The 19,505-nt window shown below is 41.1% G+C and overlaps 1 protein-coding gene across 3 annotated transcripts in view; it reads right to left on the reverse strand.

Moving 5' to 3' along the window:
• Positions 1-263: 263 nt before the first annotated feature.
• The window catches only part of LOC140314707 (unconventional myosin-Ic-like), a 51,006-nt gene continuing 31,764 nt past the window's right edge, over positions 264-19,505 (reverse strand). For all 3 annotated transcript variants that reach the window (XM_072393057.1, XM_072393059.1, XM_072393058.1), the window contains exons 2-32: positions 16,214-16,369; positions 15,847-15,962; positions 13,871-14,069; positions 13,300-13,380; positions 12,773-12,952; positions 11,368-11,466; positions 10,561-10,671; positions 10,160-10,231; positions 9,852-9,971; positions 9,200-9,273; positions 8,997-9,102; positions 8,089-8,169; positions 7,907-7,998; positions 7,625-7,719; positions 6,003-6,049; positions 5,815-5,895; positions 5,267-5,372; positions 3,690-3,807; positions 3,144-3,257; positions 2,949-3,025; positions 2,806-2,874; positions 2,632-2,716; positions 2,182-2,341; positions 1,889-1,972; positions 1,707-1,800; positions 1,564-1,619; positions 1,355-1,490; positions 1,136-1,206; positions 941-1,038; positions 758-857; positions 264-320 (exon numbers count right to left, since the gene is read on the reverse strand). In XM_072393057.1, the coding sequence (XP_072249158.1) occupies positions 294-320; positions 758-857; positions 941-1,038; positions 1,136-1,206; positions 1,355-1,490; positions 1,564-1,619; positions 1,707-1,800; positions 1,889-1,972; positions 2,182-2,341; positions 2,632-2,716; positions 2,806-2,874; positions 2,949-3,025; positions 3,144-3,257; positions 3,690-3,807; positions 5,267-5,372; positions 5,815-5,895; positions 6,003-6,049; positions 7,625-7,719; positions 7,907-7,998; positions 8,089-8,169; positions 8,997-9,102; positions 9,200-9,273; positions 9,852-9,971; positions 10,160-10,231; positions 10,561-10,671; positions 11,368-11,466; positions 12,773-12,952; positions 13,300-13,380; positions 13,871-14,069; positions 15,847-15,962; positions 16,214-16,369 (3,105 nt within the window). In that variant the 3' untranslated portion in view covers positions 264-293. The remainder of the gene's footprint in view (positions 321-757; positions 858-940; positions 1,039-1,135; positions 1,207-1,354; positions 1,491-1,563; positions 1,620-1,706; positions 1,801-1,888; positions 1,973-2,181; positions 2,342-2,631; positions 2,717-2,805; positions 2,875-2,948; positions 3,026-3,143; positions 3,258-3,689; positions 3,808-5,266; positions 5,373-5,814; positions 5,896-6,002; positions 6,050-7,624; positions 7,720-7,906; positions 7,999-8,088; positions 8,170-8,996; positions 9,103-9,199; positions 9,274-9,851; positions 9,972-10,159; positions 10,232-10,560; positions 10,672-11,367; positions 11,467-12,772; positions 12,953-13,299; positions 13,381-13,870; positions 14,070-15,846; positions 15,963-16,213; positions 16,370-19,505) is intronic.

Below are 19,505 nucleotides of genomic sequence, written 5' to 3' on the forward strand. Positions count from 1 at the left end.
CAAGAAAAATGCACCACAAATATTTGTTATTCTTTGGTTTCATATATAAAATCAGAATATTCAATCAGCAACAGTATTAACCCCAAAAATATTATATATAAACATAAATATATCAATTAGTTTAGCTGGATTATTTATTTTTTTTCCTATATAATTTTTGTGTTTGTTCTAAATTGAAAGCGAAAGCCACCCATGTAGTGACAGCTGGTGTCTGATTGGCTTAGGCAGAGCATGGTCTGCGGTCGTGTGATTGGAGGATGGCAGAGGTCAGGGGTTCCTGGTGTGTGTGTTCATCATCTGGAATTCAGTCTGGGAGCCGTCTGGAAGAAAGCGGCTAAGTCAGAGTTCAGCAGGACAGAAGCAGGAAGTAACACATAAAAACAGTAAAAATGTGCTTAAACCCAATCCCAAACAGACGTTTCTGTATGGTCACTGAGGAAATCTTACATATCAGTTATAGTTATAAAAACATTCACTTTAAATAGGACAAGCACAGATGAGGGCTGCATTCCACTAAGAGGAAGTTCTGCTTTGTGCATGTGTTACAACTTATCAGCATCAACCAGAAAAGCTTCAACTCTATAACAACATGTCAACCTCTGGATCCTATTTAAAGAAAAAAAATGTGAATGTGATCTGAAAATAATTATGTCTTCCAATCAACTATTATGTCATTTCAAATTGAACAAATTAAATAAAATCTGTGTTGTATTTCTGTAGCTCTCAGTTTATAAAAAGGATGACCAAATCCACTTACCACAGACAAGTGTCCGTTCTTAGCCTTGGCCACCAGTAGTTCTGATCCAGGCGTGAAGTCAATGATCCCTTCTTTCCCCTGACCGGCTGTAAACTTTATACTGAAGGGACAACACAGGGACAGTGAGACAGTGACAGCAGGAAACGGCATACACGAAAACACTCTGTCTGTTCTGCTTCTCACCTTCCCTGGTTGATGTTGACGCTGTTGATTTTGTCGGCGCAAATGGCGATCTTGGTCAAGGTCTCGATCACATGGTCGCTCTGCAAAACCACGTCACCCTGGGAGGAAACCACCAGGTGGAATAGTGGATACTCACAATCACACAAACCAACATGAAGATGTGTAAGAACACTTGTGACATGCCGTTGGCCTCACCTTTTGTTTGTTGTCGTCACTGGGCACGTGCAGAACAAACAAGCCATCGCTGAGAGAGCTGACTGAGATTCCTGCAGAGAAAGAACGTGAGTGATGCAGCATTAGCAGAGCAGCTGTGATGATGCTAAATCAAATAACTGGTAAAATATGTATGATTCTTCATATAACCCTGAGATTTGTTCTCCTTCATTTAACTCAAACATGGTACTATGTTTGGACCTTTCAGGGCTCTGTAATCAATGCGCTGTTTGAGTTTGCCCTCCTCTATGATGACGGCACTGTTGGCGGTGAGCAACAGCTGGCGGGGCCGAGCCTTGTAGCCTTTCCTGTCATACTTGGTGACTGGCACTGCATACTGAGATCAGAATAGACGGAGGTCATCACACTGTTCATGGAGGACTCAAGACAACACTTAGTGCTTCACTGACCTTCATCTTCTCACTGCCCAGAGCCTGTAGCACCTTGGGGTTGATGTCCTCACCATCTGAGCAGAAGCAAACACATTTACGGTAGTCTTTTTAAAGTGCACAATATGAAGTGCAATGTTTTGGGAAATATGTTTGAATCTTACTGAGCCTCGTGCTCACGAACAGTTTGGGCACGCTTTGTGGGTAGTTGTCCTTCTTATCCTTAAAGATCTCACTGGCGATCATCTTCTGCTCCATCTTTTCAAACAGATTGACGACAGTAAAAATGAAGATGGAAGCAAAAAAAACCCCTACAGTCAGGTTACAAAGATGAGACATTTCTCACCTGATGTTTCCACTCAGGACTGATCTTCTTGCAGTAACTCCACACCATGTTCTGCATGCACATCTTACGCAAATGCTCTGATGCCTGAGAACACAGACAGTATTGTCATAGTACATCGAATCACTATGCAGTTGTATGAGTAGAAGTCACTAAAGCAGGTCTTTACCGGTGTTCAGTTCATGCATTTGTACAAATTTGTTTTGTGATAATTATAAGTTGAACTTCAAGTAAATGCGAAACAAAAAATACAGGTATGATACACAACAATCCAAAAACATATGAACCCCTCCCACCTCAGCAAGAGCAGCAGGAGGTGTCGGCCAACCCTTGTCCAGGACGTTCTTGGGTAGGTTCCTGTGCAGCTTCATGAGGAAAGAGTAACGCACGTAATCCAGGAAATACTCGTTCTCTGGACAGCGCTCCTTGTGTCGGTAAATGAAGCCTTTGATAAACCTGAGGAAAGAAACAACTTGAGGATTTAAAAATGGTTGAAACAATCCAGAAAACACATGGAAGTGACCATCCAATTCATACCAATACACAGTTCCTTCAATGGACAGGAAAACAACGTCTGAGGTTGCGTTCAGTAGATTAATATGAGGAGAGATGCAGATAAAGGGGAGATATGAAGTAAGATGAGGCTTTCTTTCCCTGATATTTTCCAGTCAAATGTGGGCCCAAACTTGTGTTCTAACTAAGCAGAATGGTCCATCATCTGCTGGTCAGCCTTGTATAGTCCAAACCTGCGAATAGTATCAGCAGCCTGCCGTCTGCGCTGTGCCCTCCTCCTGGCCAGGATGCCCCTCCACCACGCCTGGATTGCAATTGCTGCACCAGACAGCAGACAAGAAGTGCTGTTGCATTTTGTTTGACATGGTAGTTATACATAAGATGCAAGTATACAGTAGACTCCTCACCTGAGATTCTGAGTTTCTGATATTTGGACTTCTGGCTGTAGCCTTTCCATCTAGCCTGGAGCTTGGTGGCTGTGAGGTGACAAATAGTTAGAATCTGCAGAACTGTAGGTGTTAACATCTTGACATGACTCACTGATTCATACCAAGACTATGTTTCCTGGTTTCCAGTGCATCCTCAGTAGCAAACAAGGTCTTTGGGAAACGAATGAAGATTTTGGATCTATATGGTAAGAAAAGCCAAATATTTCAAACACTGAGTGCTTTGTAACAGCACTCTGAGTACACAGTCAAGAAAAAGAAAGACGGCTCCTTGTCTGAAACATCTGTGTGCTGCCAACCTCCCCAGTTTGTACTCTTCAGGCTTGTATCCAAGGTGTTTGACCAGTGTGGACACTCCATCAGCCAGCTTCCCCTGCCAGTTGGGCCACGTGTCTGGACATAGCGACTTATACCTGTGCATGTGCAGGCCAAAAACAACATACACAAACACAAGTAAATACTAGAGCGTCCTTTGGTTCAAAGAATGAAGTTAAGATACTCATCGCTTCTACAATTCACACATGAGCCAATAACATCTGCACTGGCACAGCACCATATCAAGAAGCAACAGTAAGGAGTCCTGGTGATAAGACATGTCAGGCAAAGGAAAACTGTTAAAAACATCTCTGATCACTAACTTTCATTCTTTCAAAGCAAAATCAAAGAATCATCCCAGCCTCTAAAGATAAAAGATTTTCTTTGTCTTATGTGACTTTGTTCAAGATTTGGAGTGTTGTTTAGACAAGAGTCAGTGCGTGTTTCATGATTCTGCAACACAACACAAGAAAACATCATTATTGTTTGTGACTGGAAGCTGTGACAGAACCCGGTACACGATACATCACCTCTGAAGGAAGATCTCGTAGCGCCGTCTGTAAGCAAAGCCAGCTCTCCTCACCCTCAGATTCTCCATCAGTCCCAGGTACTTGACCTGGTGACGGATCAACACCTCATCAAATCGACCTGGGGCAGACCGTAAGGGAGAGATCAGAGTCAAGTCACACTGAAAAAAAAATGGAACAGACTGTTAGGCAAAATGAACCAGAGAGTGAGTAAATGCTAAATAGCAACAGTAGGAGTGACTGAAGACAGAGAAACAGTGTGACACCAACAAAAGGCCGAGTGTGGAGGGAAACAAAGGTCGGGCTGATATACTGACGACCACACACTGCGTCACACACTGCGTCTCCTGATGCAGCAGAAAGCAAACTGTCTGGGTTGGAATTAGTGAAAGCACAGGATTAAAATTTGTTGGAAACAAATTAGCTAATTGTCCTGCCTCCACCTCTGGCACGCCCTATACTTTCATTACCCCCTACAAGAACCAGGGTTTGAATCCCATTCCTACTTATCTTCACCTCTTCTATTTCTACCCCCTACCCAAACCAGGGTTTGTATCCCCACCCCACTATGACTGGTGTGCAGTTGGTGACAGGCTGGGGTAGCTTGTGGTTGTGGAAAAAAAAAGATGGTTGTTGTGGTGTGAGGAGCAGTGATGGCTGGCATTAGGGGAGTGACTCTGGGATGCCAGTGATCACTGTCTAGCCTCCTGGAGGTGTCGTGGGCTCAACTAGACGAAACAGTGATGAAAGGAGGTTCCCACCTGATGAGCCCAATGACATAGGGATTATAGAGATTATTCACTGAATCTGGTCCATTTTCTTTTGTAGCAAAAGTTTATTGTGTTTTTACTTTGAATTGAAGCTGTTAAGCTACTGCTACTGTGTTTACAAGAGCCGTTACATTAAACTGACAAGAATCCCATTAAAACGGTCTTTATATAGGGGCATATAATAAAACAATTCAAACCCCAGGGAGTTTATTGAACTTAAATATTTTATCAAGTAAATCAGAATAATTTTCTGTGTAATTTTTCCTTCAATAATATGCTTATTGAGCATATTATCAAAGCGATAAAAGCATCCGATTGTTCAAATACAGCCATTTGTGATTACTTAGTAAAACCCAAACCACATTCATTCAGGTTTTCAAGCTGAAACATCTTCATGCTGTGGGGATATCAACTTTTCAACATTAACAATTCATCAATAATTCAACTTTACAATTAGTGCCAATGACTGTATTTATCATCCCACCAAAACCAACTCCTTCTCCTGGCGTCCAGCGCAGGAAAAAAAAAACATGTTCATGTTGTTTCTTTCTGATTCCCCAGAAAGAAAGAAAGATTCATTTATTTACATAACCGACAACACCGACTGAATGTTCCTCAGGTCAGATGCTGTTGGATGCTCGGATGTGGTGTTTTACTGCTGAAGTTCATTCATGACAGTTTGTTTATGAGGTTGAAATAAGTATTTACAATCTCTGACAGTTCTGTGCAACAGTGACTCTCTGCAGTTCTGTGCAACTTTCTCTAAGATAATAAAAAATAAATATACAGGCAAAAATAAAGCAGTATTACCTGCTTGCTTGGAGTCATTGGGCTTGATGCAGCGGACGTACGATGGCTCCTTGGACATGAGGATCTCCATGAGTTTCGCCAGACTGGCTTTGAACTGGGTGGCTGCCTAGAGAGGCAGACAGAAACGGACAGAAAACGGATGAAAGCTGGTTAAAAAGGAAAGGAGAGATTAAGGTTAGAGGGTGGAAAAGGATGTCAGTTAGTATGAGAGTAGAAAAGAACTAAGTAAGCAGAGCAGTGGATGATGCGACTGAACACTGTGCCCAGTGTGAAGGACTGGGATGCTAACTCACCAGCCAGTGACAGGACCCTGCATCAGTGTGTGTATGTGTGAGTGCTGTGTGTGCAGGGCATTCCTCAGTGAGTTGGCAGGCGCAGAGAATCCCTATCAGATTGCCCACTCAACAGCGGAGAGGGGAAACACACCACTGTTTGTTGTGCTGTGGGAAAGTAAGCTGGAACGCATGGAGGGATTTTGTCGAAAACCAACAGGGAGAACCTTAGAACATGAGGACACATACACACACAAACACAGTAAGGTTTCTCACCGTGTCAGGCCGTTTTTTGTCACTCAGCTCCTCCCTGTCAAAACACTGCGTCAGGATCTTGTTCTCTGACATACACATGACCTGCAGGTGTACACACAGCACATGCTGAATCTCCACACCAGACAACACAACACAGCATTTAAATGTTGCAATGCGTCCTCTTCCGATGTCATCCAAACTAATCTCACCTCCTTCAAGTTTCTGAAGAGCAGGTCGTTGTTTTTGTCCAAAAATCCTGAGTCAAAGAAGAAGTTTTATTTTCATACATGTGGCAAAAAAACAGTAGCCCTCAATATCACCTGTCACTGGCTGATCAAGTGATCCTGTTGTTCTGTATTCATATAATCAAAAGTAATTTTCCACAATGGAGCAGACCTGCATAATATATATGACACCACACCACTAAATTATCTGTTGATGGGGTTTTACTCTTAGTCCACACCCAAAAAGTTCTCTAAACTACCCTGCTGCATTGATGAGTGCAGTCTAATATTCACATCATTCTGTTCTCATTCTGCTGTAACTTTCTAACTAATTTGAGGAAGCTTCAATGTTGCTGTTTTTTAATGCTATTGAGTTTGTGTCGGAGACACTAAGCACGCCTGGACAGGTCTTTGCTCATAAAATTCTGTAAGCACTTTAAAAGATCATTTTTTCACCTCCTGACATTTCTACAGTACTTTACTTTGAGTTTACACAGAGATGTATCACTCATTTTCATACACTATTCGACTGCAGACAAACATAACCAAACATCTTGTCTCTCAGTTCTAAATAGTGACTTCATTTTATCAATTTATCTGTTGTAAAAAAATATCTCTAGTTGTAAGTCTGAAGCAAATGTAGGTTAGGGGAGGTGGTTGAAAACAGTCTTCATCTGACATATCGAACAAAAACGGGTCTTAAATAATAACTTGATGTAACCATACATATTGTGCTTTAAAACAGCTAAAGATCTATCTATATAGCTAGCTAACTAGATCATCCAGTCAAAGATGTGACTGAGGATTTAAGGGTTTACTCTTGAGATATGTCAAATTTATTGTCATACAACTAATAACTGATGTCCTGCACGTGATAACTATCCTCCTCCTCTTTTTTCTTGCCATTTCACACTGACAGACATTATTATGTTTGGAAGAAAAATATATTTTCCCACACAATATTTTACAAAGCTGTGAACCTCTCCTCATCTTTACTGACTCGTTGTCAGGCTGATGCTTCTTTAATAATCATTCATGTTACTGCTGCCAACAGGCCTTATAAACTGGGAGTGTTTCTAACTTTAAGGAAGTTTATTTATGATATCGAATTCAATATGAGGACAGATATTCTAAAGAATAATAATAAAAAAAAGAGTAATTATTCTGTTCACATTTCACACAGCAACCTAAATTAAACTGACAATGAGCTTGGATATAAGAAGGGTAAGAAAAAGTAGATTAGGCAGGAAATGAGATCAGGTTAGGAAACTTTGACTGTTTGAGAAAAAGGTTTTTAGAGACTCAGAATAGCAGCTAATTAATATAAATTCATCATGAGAGCATTTAAAGCACATATAAGTGTCTTCAGTATCTTATTAAGAACCTGCTTTAACTAGCTGTAGTGTCGATTGTAACATCCATCGATCTACTGTGAGGCAACTCAATCAGGTTGTGTTAGGGGTTGTGTTATGAAGAGGAGTCCCAGCAGAAAACAATGATGGTGTTTAGAACTGGAAAGACGGGTGACATATGCACCTAAGTGCCAAATTAAACACAACATCAGACATAATAGACGTGCACACACACACACACACACACACACACACCGTTGACATTGTAGTTGACCTCTCCAGCGTAGTGCAGCAGTCTGAATTCCTCTCGGCCCATTACCTTCCGGGTCTTTCCATCAGCCAGCTTATGACTGCAAGGAGACAGGCGCACACATACACACACACACACACACACACACACAGAGTGTGGATTCATCGGTCAGTCGAACAGACACAGACTCTGTGATTCACATTCCAAATATAAACAAAGAGCTTTAGTTTAAACATTGTGGATCAAACTGGGATTGTACAAGGAGTGAAGGCGAGTATCAAACTAACGTGACAAAGTGTGGATGTCCTCCAACAGTGTTCTCCAGCTTCTCCAGGAAAGTCAAATCACTGGCATCTCCGGGCCTCAGACATTCCTCATCCTGTGTTCAGTGGAAGGAGAGAAATTATCTTACAGGAGGACACCCAGAGGAGGGGAGGTTAGCTCAGACAGCCCCATTGTGTCTCCTCACCAGGATGGAGATAATGCCTTTAAACTTCTCCTCCACGAGGTCACAGATGATCTTGTTGTTAAAATACTGAACTGGCTCCCACTGGAAAGACAAATACTACTTTGGTTGGTTACAATATAAAAAGCATATAAGCAGTACGCTTTCAACACAACATCAAAATGTTGATTTTAATCTGGATTCTCATGAGGATGGACAGCTGTTATAGTATCATACATCCAAACATTCACAGAATGCCAAGAATCCTGGCAAGCAGACACACCCCTTACCCTTGAAGCTTTGAACACACACATGAACACAGTGCTCCACAGGCTGACTTTTAGCTCATGTTAGCTCTGTCACATAATTTCCACAGAGATGACAGAGAGAGCGGCCCACAGCCCTCATGTCTCCTCATAATGGACTCTTTGAGGGGCGAGTCCAAGTTTCACCCACAACCTGTTTGCTCTCTGAACACATGCATTTATATGAGACTGAAAACAAGAAGCCCTTGTTCAAGTAAAGCAAAACAAAACAACATTAAAGCAAAGAATACAAATGGGGAGTAGAGAAAAGGGTCTGGAATCATCTTCCAATGCTGACCTGTGTTGACATGTACTAAACCGTTCTTAAATGATTCAAGATTTTAATCTGAGAATGAATGAATTAACAGGTTTAAAGGTTTCATTTCTAATGGACTGCATCTTGCAAAAGCTATAAGCACTTTGTGAAAATTACTTTGAGCTGATTCAATCAATAATTTTAAAATCAAGTTAGGATCTCTTTGGAAAGACCAAACTCTGACTGATGACAACAGATGAAAACAAAATGCGTGGAAATATAAAGCAAAACAGAAGAGCTGAAGGTGGCCTTAAAAAGGTGGAGAGGTGGAGGGGGAAGGAAGGGCGCTGAGGTAGAAGTTGGAGACTGACCGTGATGCCCTCAGCCTCGTATTCATCTTGTTCTGACTTGAGGGTGAGTTCGATGAAGAGCTGCTGCAGCTTCTCGTTACAATAGTTGATGCAGAACTGCTCGAAGCTGCAACAGAAATCACATCAACTGATGTCGAGCAGAGAAAAACAGGTATCTGTTTAGAAGCGCAAACCTCTCAATGTTTCGGTCTCAATAAGTGTACCTGTTATGCTGGAAGACCTCAAAGCCATAGATGTCCAGCAGGCCAATAACAGAGTAATTTTTGTGAAAGTCATCCTGTTGGAGATGCAGGGCAAAACTCACATTTGGCTCCAAAGGACAACATTAAATAGAAAAAACAAGTGGGTGTTGTGGTTTAGTTGTTCCCAGCAGCTTTTATAAAAAGATTCTGAGCAGCTCTATTCAAGACAAAACATCTTGTAGAGCTGACATGTAATGATAAGAATATATTTGGTATTAATTTGGAATTTAATAAAGATTAGTTAGTTACCACTATTACATTATAGTATAGTATAGTATAGTATAGTATAGTATAGTATAGTATAGTATAGTATAGTATAGTATAGTATAGTATAGTATTATATACTGAGTTACTCCCACAAGGTGGAGCTGTGGTAACAGAATAAAACTAAGACTTACACAGTTTAATGATTCAGTGTTATTCAGTAAGCGATTTCAGTGTGATAGGATGTGAGTGTTTGTATAACTTGATTAGTAAACAAAAGCTGACATCACACCAAGTTATGGGTTTGATCAAAGTGTGATCAACCATGGGTGCGTGTGTGCATGCATGTATGAAAATAAAAACTTCTTCTTTGACTCATGTGTGTGTGTGTGTGTGTGTGTGTGTGTACCTTGTATGCAAGAGAAGCATTGATCTTGTTAACCAGCCAGGTGAAGGTGCGTCCATAAACTGCCTTGGACAAAGCATCCCGGGCTGATGATGCCTGCTCTAGATTCAGTGGACTCATTAGCTGATGAAGCACACACACACACAGACAGGGCCAAATGGATTCAGGCAAAGACAAAATAATTCAGGCAAAAGTTACAATTTCTACAAAGTTTTAATTTTATTACACTGGACGAGAGCAGACATTACACAGACAAGAAACCTTTGTAAACAAATGCTTATCACACAATGACAGTCTGTATCCAAACTTACCTCCTCTCCTTTGGCAATTATCTTTTTGTGTGTGAGTGCCTCTGTCAATACCATCACATTCACTCCTAACAACTGGAAAAGAACAACAACATTAGGACAGGCAATAATCCCACCAGAGACAAATATTCCAGCCCAGTAAACAGACAGACGTCATGCTAGTCAGCAGCTCTGACATCCTGATCACACTTTCTGCTTATTATTTCTGGTATTAGGTTGAACTGATGCAAGTCTGAGGAACAAATTAATGAAGCCTTCAAATAATCAAATTAAATGCTTTAGGAGGCAGCATTTATCTATTTATACGTACATATATACGTATATATGTATACATATATAAAAGTAATGCCTAATCAGTTATGGAGAGGAATGTTTATCATAAGCTGCTTATTGCTGAGTCTTACCCTGGCCAGGTACTTTATCTGTGTGTCTGAGGTGATGCAGACACTGCCTTCTTCCCCACCATACTGCACATTGCCAAGGTGAAGCACACTGGCTATTATGTTCAGCAGCTCCTGCACAGACAAAACACAGTGGAAGGAGGGAAAGAAAAAAATGAGTAAGGCAACAGGATAAGGAGAGAGAAAAAAAGGAAAGAAGGAGAGCAAAAGGTCAAAGGAAAAGAGACCAGAACTTAAAGCTGAGCCTATCTTTGACTGATGAGCCTGACTTTGATTCAAATTAGAATAAGATAAGAACAGGAAAGGAATGTAACAATCTGCAAACCACGTACTATACATGAGCAGCTCACACCTGGTGTTCAATCTGTGAACAGTGTGAGCTCTAAGAGAGCTTTGGAAGCAAGCCAAGGCTCATGAACATGTATGAAAACTCCCACGCTGAGCACAAGTGAGTTCTAACTATATAATAACAGCTACACACACAGTTCTGTCTAATCAACATCCGCAGTGAGACAGAAAAGCCCCCTCAGGCACATGGAGTACTCCGGTGTTTGTAAGGAAAGCTGTGCTTGAGACTGGTGCGTGGTCATTAATGCACATCGACCCGGTGCTAATGATTATGCCAGCTTTATTTTGGGGCTCAATTTCAACTTTTGGTTTCAAGACTTTGGGAGTAGTTTAAGTAAGAAATGCTGCCTAGAATTGCCACCCTATATATCCACTTCATGGAAACAGAGACCACTACAGCTATTCCCACACCACCTGAGGTGACAAAGCAAACATGTCGGGTATGATTTACTTAGTTCTCACCTCCACTTCGTCCTCGTTAAAGCCAATCACAGTCAGCGCTTTTCTCACCACCTTCCAATCACTGCGATCATTTATGGAGCTCACTTTAGGACAGTTACCCTGTGGAAAACACACACACATTTGTAAACAAAGTCAAGCATTTTGTAAGGGCTAATTATTTTCCATACAGTTTAGCTTTGTAGATTGGACTAAGGCTGTGAACATGTCAGGTGAAACCCACAAAGTAAGTAATTGTTGGTTACAGGTAAACACCCACTTATGTGTGACGTAAACACCTATTTAGACAAACACATGTGTAAGGTGTTTTTGTTCAGAAGCCGTTGCAGATTTTGTCTGCATGTTCACTGAGACGAGATTTCAGCAAGTGCCTAAAGGCAGATTTCTCCCCTGAGGAAAGTTTCTGCTGCTGCACTGAGAGTCCTCAGCTGAGAGCATACTAACACACTCATACAAATAATTAGCCAGGTTTCCATTCACCATCTAAGCAAATTTGAAGCGATATTGAAAAGCTGCAAAAATTAAATCGCAGACACTTTTTGATCGACTGGTTTGAAGTGCACCAGAGGGTGGCACTAGAGGGTGGCAGCCTATGGTATGTTTCTTGTGGCTTTTCACACCACTGTCACTGTAGAACAAGTAATAGTCCAAACTGGAAAAAATACATGGACATGGAAATCGTGGACATTCACGATAGGAAAATAGAGAGAGCACTTATTCAGGAATTACTTTCATCTCTGGGAATATTTGGAATATTATATCATATCTGGGAAAATAGAGTGGTTAGTGGCATGAGTTTGTTTTGAAGGTCAGACTTGAAACAGCAGGCAAGTCACATCAGTTTATTCTCTGTCAGGTTGGATGAGATTCAAAAAGTTGTGTCCATAAGCAGCACCATGTGAGCCCAAGGGAAACAACATTTTTGCACACTATACTATTACGTGGCTATATTGATAAATAAATGCTCAAGTCTTGAAATTAGTGTATAGCTGTTCTTAAAGTTTCCTTTCACATCATCTTAATTAATTTGACTCAAAAACAGCAACGGAAACAGAGAGATTGTTAAAAACATATGAGCTGAAGCTTCTGCTGATACTTATCGTCACATGAATGTAGTTCAATAACAATGAAATTTAATTAACTGACAAACTTGTTTATGTTTATGCATTTGGCAGACGCTTTTATCCAAAGCGACTTACACTCATATCCCAGGTAGGCAGGTAGCGTAAGGGGGTCTTGCCTAAGGAACCCTACTGGAGGTAGTACCTTTCATGCAGGGGGTGAGGTCAGGATTCGAACTCCGGTCACCCACATGAAGGGCAGCAATCTTACCACTATCCAGTTGCCACTGCAGACCTGCACTGACGAGTGGCAGAAACTCATTATTATTTATGTATTTTATTCTTACTTTGACCAGGTACTGGTACTGCTGGGGGTTCCTCTCCAGGCCGAGGCGTCTTAGCAAGTCATCCTCTCCTCCTTCAATCAGCTGATAGAAAATGTGGAAGTTCCTCTCCCCGTGATTCTGGTGGACAACCCTAGACTTCTCCAGCAGGTAGTTGATGATGTGGCCTCCCACAGGGGCACCCTGCAGACGGGACAAAGACCAGAGGTGGAGGGGTGAGGAAGGTGAGGAGGAAGAGGAGGTGAGGGCAAGGCTGGGGTACTGAGGTGCCATGTGGGGTTGATAAAACATGCAGGTTCCACAGGGACATTGTTGTGAAATGATAACAAAAATATATAAAATAGTGTACCCACAAATTGGAGTTCGAGGCGATGTATTTAACTGTGTTGAGTGAAATGAAGCATTTCAAAAAATGCCTTTTCTTAGCTTTACTACATTACCACCATCATATAGTTAATATGTAATGGTAATTATATTTCAAACAGAAACCTGGTTGGATAGTGCTGCCTTAATAAATGACTGTTCCTCACCTTGAAGTCAAATTGAATGTCCATGTACTTTCCAAAGCGGCTGGAGTTGTCATTACGCAAGGTTTTGGCATTGCCAAAGGCCTGGAGGGGGGAGAGTTGATAAAGAGAGGAGTGCACAGGTGGATTAAGGAAAAGAGATAACAGGAGTATGTAGAGGGAAAGGTGTAATTAAGATGGAAAAACAAAAGAGGGGAATGGAGGAAACAAAGAGAATCGAGAGGTGTTACAATCCCTGTAGCGTATGTCTACACACACACACACACACGCCAGCTTTAACACATCTGGACAGCATGTGCTGAAACAACCAGACACCTAAAAAAGCACTTTGGTCAACTCTATCTCCTTTCTGCAACAGTCACTCTTCACCCAAAAACAGAAACATTCTGCAACTTTCTTTACAAAACCTTTCAAAATATCCTCAACTGCATTCTGAACAAACATGTTTAAATATCATCCAGGTATCTTGTCGGTCTTTAACTGGATTTTAACAGTCCACAAGTCAACAAAAGGACAGGAAACAGAAATTTTTTTCTCAGTATGGAGCAGATGGTAAAAAGATGCGTCTTCTCACCTCCAGGACAGGATTGGACTGGAGCAGGCGGTCTTTAACGGTCTGCACCTGCTCGCTGGCTGGACAGGTGACAGCGTAATACTGCAGGATCTTCTTGGATGCCTCTGTTTTCCCAGCACCGCTCTCTCCAGAGATCAGGATGCACTGGTCCTTCCTCTCTGTCCTCATAGAACGGTAAGAGTTGTCTGACACTGCATAGCTGGAGAAGAAGGGGAAGCACATGTGCTATTAGATCACATTATACATGAGGTCTACATGAGAAAAATACATTAGCAAGGGCAAGGCTAGAATTAAAAAAAAACAACAACTGCTCAATAGGGTTGGCAAATCTAAGGCAAGACTTGCTTTGATACAGCTGTCACAGTGAATCCTCCCTTCTTCATGCTTCTAATGTTCACTTTTCACTGAAATGGGTTAAAAAGTGTTATGTCTGTATTTGCACTGTCGAATGTAGTTGTATTATAGTATCAATCAAAAGTTTTGACACAAAATTACTGCAAAAGGTGCAGAAAAGTCTATAACATTCAGAGTTGTATGGTACAACAATCCTGCAGTCAGGAGAAAAGAAAGTATTAATTTATACTAATTCCGACATTAGAATCATAAAGTAACCATACACATACAGTAAAAACAATAAAAACCATTAAGAAAAAGATAACTAAATAAAAAAGGTCAAAGGTAATGTGCTTCAGTTAAAACAGTCAAAGTAATAAAAGCTCTGTCACGATCTCTTAAAAAATATGGTTGCTCTTGGAATTTGGAAAACTTGTGTTTGGAATGTGACATATGATAGTGTCTCACAGAGGATGTGTACATGCTAAGATATTTGAGAAACATTATAAATCAAAAAAAGGCTAGAAGGAAATACAGTTAGTTTTAATTGCAGTATCATTCATCAGGCCTGCACTACCCCAGCTTTGTTGTTTCAGTGTGTTTGGACACATTTCTGACACCAGACTAATTGCTGAAAGATAAAGAGCAGCAGCTTGATTGTAACAGCATCATGCATGCATGTATACTATTCATGTCTGATACTGGAGGTTAAGAGGGTCATGTTTAGATCAGAGGAATTCCCTCATGAGAAAGGACATCTTTCTCCTGTTACCATCATCTGCTCACATTCCAGCTCTTCCTCATGTTTTCTCTTCATCCACCCTCTTCACTTTCCCAAAGTACATATCTTTCCATTCAAATGGAGAGAAAACATATGGCCACATTCTTAAGTGCTGAAGTAAAGGAGTGTGGTGGTGGTGGTAGTGTGTGTGTGTGCATGTGTGTGTGGTGGTGGTGGTGGTGGTGGTAGTGTGTGTGTGTGTGTGTGTGTGGGGGGGGTCATTCCAGTGGCAACATTTACAACACATACTCTGTCTGTGGCAGTGACATCCTGCTGACTATATGACTGATAGATAGAGAGCAGTCATACCATGTGAGCATTCTGTAGACGGCTGACTCTGTGAGAGCGGCACACAGTGCAAATATTCCCATGCACTTATGCGCAGTGTAGCAGTATTTGGAACATAGTTATGTAATTCCAGGGAGAAAACACACAAGGCAAAAGTTAACATACAGGCCAACAAAAGTGATACTCCCCGTTTTTGAGCCAATTAATAAAACATGTTCCAGCTGTACAACCAGTGAATAATTCCTCCCACCTGACCTTTGATGTGTTTCTGTGTCTGTGATGGCCAGTTTGAAAAGTATCTCACTAATTTAGAAATGTATTCCTACAACACTGTCAAAGCTGTGTCCCTACATTACCCACAGTGCAAATCAACTATTAAAGGTTTAGTCAGAGATTGAGTCTGTTGCATGTTCTTATGACGCATCAAGCCTCTGACTGCTATCCTCAGACTCAACCAACACAGACAGAAACTACATCACTTGAGGATATTGATCAGCCCTTAAGTGCAAAGAGTTGTGCAGTGAATGTGTATCTGAGCTGTACTCTGTAAGGTCCGCTGAGGCTGTGCACCTACATGTGTGGTGAGACCTCATAGAAGTTGACCCCACGGTATCGTTCCATGTGATTCTTGGTGTAGATCTCCAGGTCTTTGTATGGGTTAACTGACACCAGCACTGAACCGATGTAAGTCTGATAGAAAAGGAAACATAACTGTCACATTACATCTAACAGACTCACTGAGTCACAGTTCTATATCAGCCCAAATTTATGAGAATCTACATCTACAAAACAGTGTTCATGTGCTTTTCCTGATGATGAAAATGTACATTTAGAGAAAGCAGGGTTACTCTCAAATGTCAGTAGGAACTGCATAAAACAATAAATCCAGAATCAGGTGGCACAGGTCAATACGTTTAACCCTCCTCACTACATTCACTTACATAGATGAGGTTCTCTTTGAAGCGTTTGCGCAGATTTTCTATGAATGCTGCTTCACTGGTGTAGTTTTCCAGCAGGACAAAGTCCTGCACGCCCACACGGTCTCTGGCTGTCAGGGCTGACTCCATCATAGCCCGCACCCCGTCACTAGCCACCACCTGGAGGAGGACAAAGATGTTGAATAAAACAACAATACAACCAATGTTGAGTAACAGCTCATATGTTGATTAATTGCTTATCATAAAGTGTGAGCACCTCTATAAAAACAAATCATTTAATCATTTATCTATTTTTCTTCAATAATAAAGCTGAAAAGGACCAAATGATTTTTAAATGATGTCCTGATATGTAAAGCGTCACAATTAAAGGAGGGTACCCTGCTATTTTTCACAACGGTAGTTAAATAACAGTACTTCACCATTAGGGTGGCATTATGTTCAGAAAAACTCAAACCTAAAGACATTTAATTTAAAGTAATATAAAACAAAGAACAAGGGAAAAGAAATTTGAAAACATCACTTGTATTGCCAAACGTTTCCCTCATTTTTTTCCACCCAACAATGAAGAGTTCCTTTATGTCTAAAAACCACTCGCAGAGCTCAAATTCATTCAAGAGATTTACAACATCCAAAATTTCCTTTACCACAGACTTTAAGAGATCTTACCACCTGTATGTGTGTGTGTGCATGAATGTGTAGGGAATGTATCACTTAAACCAAAGTGAAACAAGCCACATGTTCAAAAGTATACATGACAAATTTAGTATCAGAAGAGAAGTCAGACAGTAACACTTACATGTTTCAGCTCATCCAAGCGTTTGCCCAGGAAGCCGTGTTCTAAAATAGAGACTTGAGTTTTGCGCATGAGACTGCAAATGTTACTGACATCCATGTTTAAGATGTGCTGACCTGGACAGAACTAAAAAATCTATCAACTGTGATAAAGGGTAGAGGAGCTGGAGGCCAGTGTAAGGGCAGGGCAGGGCAGGGCAAAGACACACACGCAAAAGTACAGCAGCTGTTGTTGTTATGTTAGGCAGTGCAGCAGTCTTATCCCTGAGGAGATGACAATGAAGACATGGAGCAAGATACAGAAGACTTGAGGGAGGAGAGAACATATTAATTAGAGCCAGGTGAGTCAAGAGGGAAAATAATGAAGAGGAGGAAAAAAATGAAGCAGATGATATGATAGATTATGACTCCAGTTCTGCCCCATCACTCCATTTAAACTACTGGAGAGTTAACAAAACTCACTGAAATTCCACACCTCAACAACACAACACCCAGACCACTAAATCACTGCCTGTGTTTTCAGTGCTGGGCAGGCACACACGTGCACAACATCTTGTGTAAATTTCACCCAAGTATGTAGGAACATATGAGATCCCTGCATCTAAAGAGGAGCTGTAGTGTCCCATTGAGCTTCACGTGTGGGGAGAAAAGACGATGAGCCACAGTACAGCTTTAGGAAAGCAGAGGTGACACAACAGCAGGCATCTTCACCTAAAAACATCAGGCATTTACATTTGTACTCTTTAATGAAACAAACAACACGTCATTTATCTTCACAGCCTTTCAGAAAGGCAAGTTTTTGGCTGGGAAGGAGGCTGTTAGAGCTGACTCACTTCACAACTTTATACTCTGATGGTGACTCAAGCTTTCACTGACGGCCCCCTTTTACTATTTAATTAAAGCTGTAAAATGACTCAGAGTTTGGACACATGTCCTCACAAGGGCATAAGAATGGCAAAATGCCAACGTATAGACAACTTTGTTCAGAAGGTTTTTTCTATTGGATTTCATAGGACGCTAAAATATTCAGCTCTCATACTAAAATAGAAGAGAATAAATAGAGTAAGTAGTGAATATTGCACATTGACATTCACTGTGTGCTTCTTCAGAGCCCATGGTGGCTTTACAGTCTCTAAATGAGGCTGAAGTTAGTCTGAGAGCTCCTACCAGTGGTGACCAGAGTCTCACTGTCGTCCACTTCCCATATTGCGCCTATTTGGTACGCTGAACAGCCAATCGGATGGAGTTCTGTCACCAATAGACCAGGCACCTATTTAACACCATAAACCTGCTGAATCTGATTGGAATAAAACATGTCAGACAATGCTAACCATGCACACATGCCACAAATATGAGAGACAGACCAATGCTCCATACACAACCAATGGCCAGTTGTTGGGCTGGTGTAAATGGCCACTGAGGCCAGCTACAGTTAAAGAAGAGTGAGGATGAGGCTCTGTCTGACATAGTCATTTAGGTCTATAGGAGGGCACAGAGAGAAGCAATTACCTATAAACTACACAAGCATCAGTGTGGCTGTAAGACATGTAGTGACACAGGTGGGAATAAATTATTGTATTTTTAAATTAGAAGTGTGTCTTAGGGTTGGTTATGACAGACGTAACCAAGTTCAAGACCATCTAATCTCAAGTTCAGTTCTAAACCCATGATCAAACCCATCAAACACAGCTCCCAGTAATATGTGTCTAGCTGATGCTGATTCTGATGTAAAGGAAGTAATGTTCAATTCAGTGTTCCAGCTGAACTCAGAATTTGGAAGTTTCTGGTAGGACACTTCAGCTGGAACACTTATCCAAACTTCATTTTCAACATTGCTGCGCATAAAAAAATGGTATCAATTCCAAAAATAAACTTCATATACCAAGATTAATATCAAACTTCTATGTGTAAACATACTGCCATGATGTTTGTTGAAATACAGAAAAATGTCTTATCATCAGCTGGTATTGCTAACAATAGCTTGTTGCCTTTCCTCCTTGTTTTCAAATTTGCAACTGGAACACAGTAAAGTTATTGGTCACAAACCGTAAGATTTGAGGCCACACCTCTGGGTATTAATGTTTTATATTAATACAAAGACAAGTTCACATGTGACTTTTGTGAATGTGGCAATATAGCCCTGTCATCCATCCCTGTCTCTCCGACTCCTTAGCTCTCCCTGGATGCCATGAGCTTTGCCGACCTGCTGTTTCACACGTCTGTAGAAAGCAAAGTGACTGCAGCTGTCAGTGGCATTAGACAGTCTTTGTTATTAGTAATTGCTGCAACATTTGCACATTGCTCTTCTCACCTGTTAGTAAAGGCATGGTGGTATTTAGATCTCACTGTGGAGTTTCTGCTGATTACGATTTGTTTATCTTATCAACTACTTCAATGATCCAGTCAGTTTTCGTCATTCAAACATGCTGTGGTTACTGCAGCAGGAAAGCCAACTTCCTGCCTAGCAGCACACTTTCCTGGGAAAGACTGCAGGTGTTCAGAC

The sequence above is a fragment of the Leuresthes tenuis genome, unplaced genomic scaffold, assembly GCF_036924035.1.
Source record: "Leuresthes tenuis unplaced genomic scaffold, fLeuTen1.0.hap1 SCAF_9, whole genome shotgun sequence".
In the NCBI taxonomy this organism is placed as follows: Eukaryota; Metazoa; Chordata; class Actinopteri; order Atheriniformes; family Atherinopsidae; genus Leuresthes; species Leuresthes tenuis.